This window comes from Hirundo rustica, chromosome 13 (genome assembly GCF_015227805.2).
Source record: "Hirundo rustica isolate bHirRus1 chromosome 13, bHirRus1.pri.v3, whole genome shotgun sequence".
NCBI classification, from domain to species: Eukaryota; Metazoa; Chordata; class Aves; order Passeriformes; family Hirundinidae; genus Hirundo; species Hirundo rustica.
In genome coordinates, this window is record NC_053462.1 from 11,930,987 (window position 1) to 11,936,986 (window position 6,000).

The following is a 6,000-nucleotide window of genomic DNA, read 5'->3' on the forward strand; positions in this document are numbered from 1 at the left end:
AGGACAGCAGCGCCTGCTTTCTTTTGACTGGGATTTTAAAACACTTCATCAACCTCCAAATTTGTAGGGAACATGCAAATTGATTTTAATATAAATAGCATGTGATCGACAAAGCAGCCACGGTTTTGTTCTTTAGCACTGAACCCAAGCCGTACATGTGCATCCTGTTTTTAAGTACTGTACATTGTCTTAATGTAAAAGTGTTAGAAAGTTCAACCTTCCCATGCGGGATTCAGGAAAGGGGGGAAGAAGAAGACAATCAAGTCATTTTGCACAGATGCTGCATTAAGACAATCAGATATTAGGATAAGAGACACATCTGAACAAAAAGCAGCAACTTAAAACAACATGGACAATGAGAGAAGACAGTCTGACACACATTCCCTTCAATTTGGTTCTGATTTTGAAACAGACAGAACAAAATCAGCCCAACCTCCCTAAAACAAAGCACTTACAAAAAATATGATCTGTAGCAATGAGACAGAAATTCTTTTTGAGAAACATTGAGATATCAGATGGAAATTTGTTAATCAAGTGGGAAAAGTACATATAAAAGACCAAATTATTCACTGATCAATACTTGATACTGGAATGAAAACAACCAATGCTACAATTACAGTCTCTGAAGAAAAATCTATAAAAATTCATTTTAAGGGAACAAAATTGTATGTAAACATCTTTACTGGGCTGAAAGACAGAATTTAAAATTAGTTAGGATTTAGAATTATCCTTTAAGATATAATTTATTCATGAGAAGAAATATTTTTCTTAATTTAAAGGAATTTAGTAAGTTTTCTATATAAAGGCTAAAAAGAATGGAGAATAATTGAGACTGATTTTGCAAAGATGAGCTGTTAACTGAAACTGAACAAAAGAATTTGATGATTTTATTTTTTCATCCACTGTTTTCAGATAGTTTTATAACAATTTGTTATGTAAGGTTTGATTCCTAAACCTGTATGTGACAGCAAGATCCTTGTTTCAGGACCTTGAAAAAATACAGTCAGAATCTGCAGCCATCATGGCAACCCCTGCCATTTCACCATCATTTCTAAAATGTGATAGCTTTCTTCAAGCACAGGGTTAATTCCCACCTTTCTCAAGGCAACTTTCACAAGACACCGATAATTTAATGACTTCGAAGTATCAGTGGTACTTCAGAGGCACAATTTAAAAGGAAAAGAGTTTCAGACCTCCAACATTTTAATGATTCCTTTCTGCTGCCAGGTGGAACGTCTGGTGGATTCAGAAGAGCAACAGCTTCCCACGGAACTTAGCACAGATGACTAAATGCTTTTGATGGCACAGTGAACCTCTATTTTAAGACTTCACTTTTAACTTTGCATTACAGTTCACTACCATATGACTGGAGGCCAAACGCCAGGAATTTGCATTAAGCACGAAAGCAATACACAATCTCCTGGAGCTACTCAGGAACTGCTGCAGCAGGAATGCTATAACATGACATTTTACCTCAAGAGGCAGACTTGTATTTCTGCTGCAGAATATTTCCATTAATTGTGAGCCACTTGGATTGAGGACTAGCAAATGATCAGTCTTGCAAAGTTCACACTGTTACTTGGAGAATTCATCAGCAGAAACACTAAGGTTTCAGCTCATACCTGTTACAAACACCACCATCTATGAATAGAATTGATTAACTTTCTATTGAAGCTTACACTTTATTATGACCAACTTCTTTACTGGACACCTAAAAATACTGCAATCATTTTACAGGCAAGAACCACAAAATTGTTAACACTGGAAAAGATTTCAAAGAGCACTGAGTCCAACCATTCGCCCAGGAACACTGTATTCACCACTAAACCATACCCCCAAGTGCCACATTCACATGCCCTTTGAACTATTCCACGGGTGGTGATGCCACCTCTTCCCTGTGCACCCAATTCCCATGGCTTTTGGCTCCCAAAACCCAAACCAATTACTATTTAACTGTACTCTCAAGGTAAATGAAAACGTGGGATTAACAAACATGGTAAAATAAGAGTTGGGAAATTTCAAACCTCAGTTTAAGGTGGAAAGCAGATCTTGTATAAACCACGGAAGGGACACCCATGGAAAACTACAAACCTGTCCAGTCATACTTTTGTTGAAGAAGCCCAACCCTCTCAGAGCAAGTTGGGCATGTGTTGGCATCACATACTGGGCCAGATTTAAGCAAAGGAACCCCTTGTTTCTGGACCTACATAGAACTTAACTATGTACTAAATGCCTGTCCGCACAGAAGAAGCACCTCCAGGCAGATATGAAGGCACTTTTTCAGAGCTTGAGAAGGTTTAAATAAAACAATATGATCACCTCAACATCAAGTGAAACACAGAGAAAACACAGCAACTGAAGGTCGAACATTAATGAGGCTTGGTTTAGACACAGCACTTCTCCTCCCTTGAATCTTACTTACATCACCCATATGTGTTGTAGTGGCACTTGATAATTTATTATTCATACAGCATATCAAAATTACTTCTTTACGTAAGACAGTATTATTTATATTCAAGGAAACAAGTCTTTTTTAAAGTCCTGGAAAACAAGCCCAGAATGTGGTTTGCTCACCAAGCAGACAGAACACATGCTGTGTGAGGCTAACTTCTCCCTACACCTTTCTCCCCCCGCTCTTCACTTGACTTAGGCAGAGCAATGTCAAAAGGCATTTGGACTCCACAACTAACCAATCCCTGGATTCTTGCAAAGCCAATTATCTAAATTAGTAACAACTCCTGTCACTATTTCTGAAACTGGCACGTATCCCCAAGATAGACATTAAATACGCATTTCAAGCAAGCCAAGTTTGTCTATGCAATGCCAGAGCCAAGAACTGAAAGTGTTCATCGCTCTTTTCTCTTGGACTATTACAATTTCAGCTTTTTAAAGCTCTTTCTTTCAGGACATGTTCTGTGAGGTCATACTTTAAGAGCCACTTATGCAACAGCAAAAGGAGCTCATGGTTTCTGTGGACAGAAATGAGAGGCCCAGGGATGGTCATCAGCTGTAGCAAGGAGCCAGAGCCAGCAGCTCAGGATTTTCTAGAGGCCAACAGCTCACAGTTTCCACTCACCATGATGCCTCTTGCCAGAGCCTTCTTACTGTTGCTCCATGCCCTTGGATGCCACATACTTTGGCATCTCCTGGAAGAAACCCCAGCTCTGCTTGCAGATGTCAACACTTTTTCTTTCCAGCCCACTACCAAACACATTGGATAACAGTTCTTTGGAGGCCAAAAGAGAAAGACATCTATGTTGAAGGAGCTAGCCCGAAACCCCAAACATGTCACACAACACCAGCAGTTTCCTAGCCAAGGCTACTGCCAAATTCAGTCAGAGCTTCAGCTAACCGGGGTTACCTCTACGTGTAGACAGCGGCAGGCAAGTCTCAAACAACAAGTTTATTGCAGTCTGCAAGCTGGAACGGCAACCAGTGCAATATGTCCTACTCAAGATGGAGATTTTCAATGGTGAAGCAATAGCTAACACAAATTACAGCTGAATAATCCTCTAAATCTAGAAAAAGCCAAAGGATGAAGGTTTTTCCATCGTTTTAGCAAATGAAGCCCATCCAGTAAATCACAGAGTAGTTGTTCATGGAACATCTGGTGAGTCCACCAAACTAACTAAAACCATTTACAAACCCTTCCCCTTCCACTCAGCAAGGTTAACTGCGCAGACATACTAGGATTAAAGGGAGATACAGAAATACCTCGTCGCCAATATCCATTTACCTTGTCCTGAGGGCCTGCCAGGCTGCATCAATGTCTGCATACAGGTTTTTCTCAGAGGGCTTGCCGGTGCTCACCCCGTAGCCGGAGTAGTCATAGGAGAAGACGTTGCAGTTGATGCGGGAGCCAAGGCCAATGTAGAAGCTGCACATCTGGCCCAGGTCCACAGCATTACCGTGCGAGAAGAGCAGCGTGTACCGGCCAGTGGGGGCACAGCGAACGAACATGCAGCCCAGCCTGTTATCTCGGGCCGTGCGGGAGAAGAACACTTCCACGGCATCCAGTTCCCGCTGGGAATACTGCCAGTCGGCCCGCTCGCTGAGGTGCAGGCTGCAGGTGCCCGATCCCGTGGGGGTGCCCGCCCCGGCCGCCGCCCCGGGCTCCTGCTGCTGCTCGGGCTGCAGCACGGTGTAGGTGGGCTCCGGGGGCAGGAAGGCCAGCTTGGCAGCGATGCGGCTGGGGCAGGGCGGGCAGCAGAACAGCCAGCACAGCTCGCCCAGAGAGAAACCGTTCATTCTGGGGCCTTGTTCTGGCATCAGAGACGCCGGAGAAAAGCTAAACCTCTCCTGGAAAGAAGTCACACGGAACAGACCCAGAGCCCTCCTCCGGCGCGACCTGCCGCCTTCCTGCGAGGCCACCAGCTGCCCTCCCAGAACGCAAACAATGGCAACCTTGGAAGAACTACGGTTCAGCAACAGCAATGCAGCTCTTCAAAGCCTGGAAACTGCTTATACAAACCAAACGCACAACCCCACGTAATACAGACGGGCTACAACCGGCCCTCAACCCCCCCCACAACTAACGCTACACCAAACGCGACTCTCCAAAACACGACCCTAGACCCCCACACGCAGCACATGAGCCACACGTACACATTTACAAAATGAACTCCCCGATGCCACGGCTCGGTGCGGCGCTCCAGCCCCGGAGCCGGCCCCCCGCAGGGAACATGCAGGATCCAGGGAAGCACCTTCCCGCACACACCGCGCCACGCGCGGCTCCACCCGCTCCGCCCCGGCCCCCGGGACGCCCCGCAAGGCAGCGAGGGGCCCCCGCAGCGCCACCGCCCCCGGCCCGGCCCCGGCAGCGTCCGCGGGAGGAGGAAGATGAGAAGGAAGAGGAGCACGAGGAGCAGGATGAGGAGGGTCCAAGGGGAAGGGGAAGGCAAGGTCGAGGCTCAGCCGCGCGCGGCCGCGGGCAGGGCCATGCCGGCTGCGGCGAGCAGGCAGGAGCGGGCAGCGGCCATGTCCCGGCTCCCCCTCCGCAGCGCTTCCGGGTTACGGGCGCGGAGCGGCGCCGCCGCAGGTGCCGGGGCGGGTGCGGGGCTGTGCCGGGCCGCGCCCGCAGCGCCGCCGCCTGGGCGGGGCGCCGGGAGGTGCGGGAGGTGAGGGAGGTACGGGAGCGGGTCCCGCAGCGCCGGCCGGGACGCAGGAGCCGCCGCCGGGCCCTTTAAGGGACCCCCCCCGAACCCCTCCGCCGGCCGCCCACCCTCGCGCGTGCGCGGCGGGGCCGGGGGCGAGCGGCGGCGCGCGCAGGGGCCATTTCGCGCCCTCTGAGGGGTCCGTGAGGGGAGCGCCGGCCCGGGTCACCCTGAGCGGGCACACCTGGGGCACTGCCCGCCCTCGCAGCGGGGCTCGACACCGCCCTGAGCATCGCTCCTCGAATCGCCCAAGTTGTGCAGCAGTGCCAATGGAGCTGCTCCTCCGCAGTGCCCAGCGCTCCGCTCCCCGGCTGCCGAGCGAGCTGTGGCGTCCCAGGCTCAAAAGCTCTGGAGGATCTCTGAATTTGTCGGCAGTTTCAAGAGATGCCGCGGAAAACTTAAAATGGTGCAATTGCAGAAGCCTCATTTCCTTAGAAAATCAGGGTAATGATCCGTATCCCAAATAATTCATTGAATAAATTAGGAAATTGCTTAGAGCATATGGCAGACCCCATGGATAAGTGGTACTGTATCTCTAAAGGCATGCCTCGACCCTGACAGCAGACTGCAAAGATTGTGGGCAAATGATGGTTATGTGTAACATTCTGTTGGTAACACAGGGTATAACTACATCCCTTAATTAACCAGCATTGCATGCTTACTGGGGGAAAAAAAAAAAAAAAAAAAAAGGTCACATAACCCAAGTGAAAATATAAGGAAAATTACACCTGTGCAACTGCACTTACCCTGCAAATCTTACACTTCAGCCAGTGTCCTGACTTGAGACATGGTGAGCACATTCACCCCTTTGTGTTGCTCTCCTAATGTTCGGCCATTACCTTTGGCG

The 6,000-nt window shown here is 48.5% G+C and overlaps 1 protein-coding gene across 1 annotated transcript in view; it reads right to left on the reverse strand.

Annotated features, from left to right (window-relative positions):
- Positions 1-4,987, reverse strand: part of ABHD17C (abhydrolase domain containing 17C, depalmitoylase) — a 28,794-nt gene extending 23,807 nt beyond the window's left edge. Inside the window, exon 1 of the mRNA XM_040077529.2 lies at positions 3,737-4,987. Coding sequence (XP_039933463.1) covers positions 3,737-4,269 — 533 coding nt within the window. The 5' untranslated portion in view covers positions 4,270-4,987. The remainder of the gene's footprint in view (positions 1-3,736) is intronic.
- Between the last annotated feature and the right edge of the window lie 1,013 nt (positions 4,988-6,000).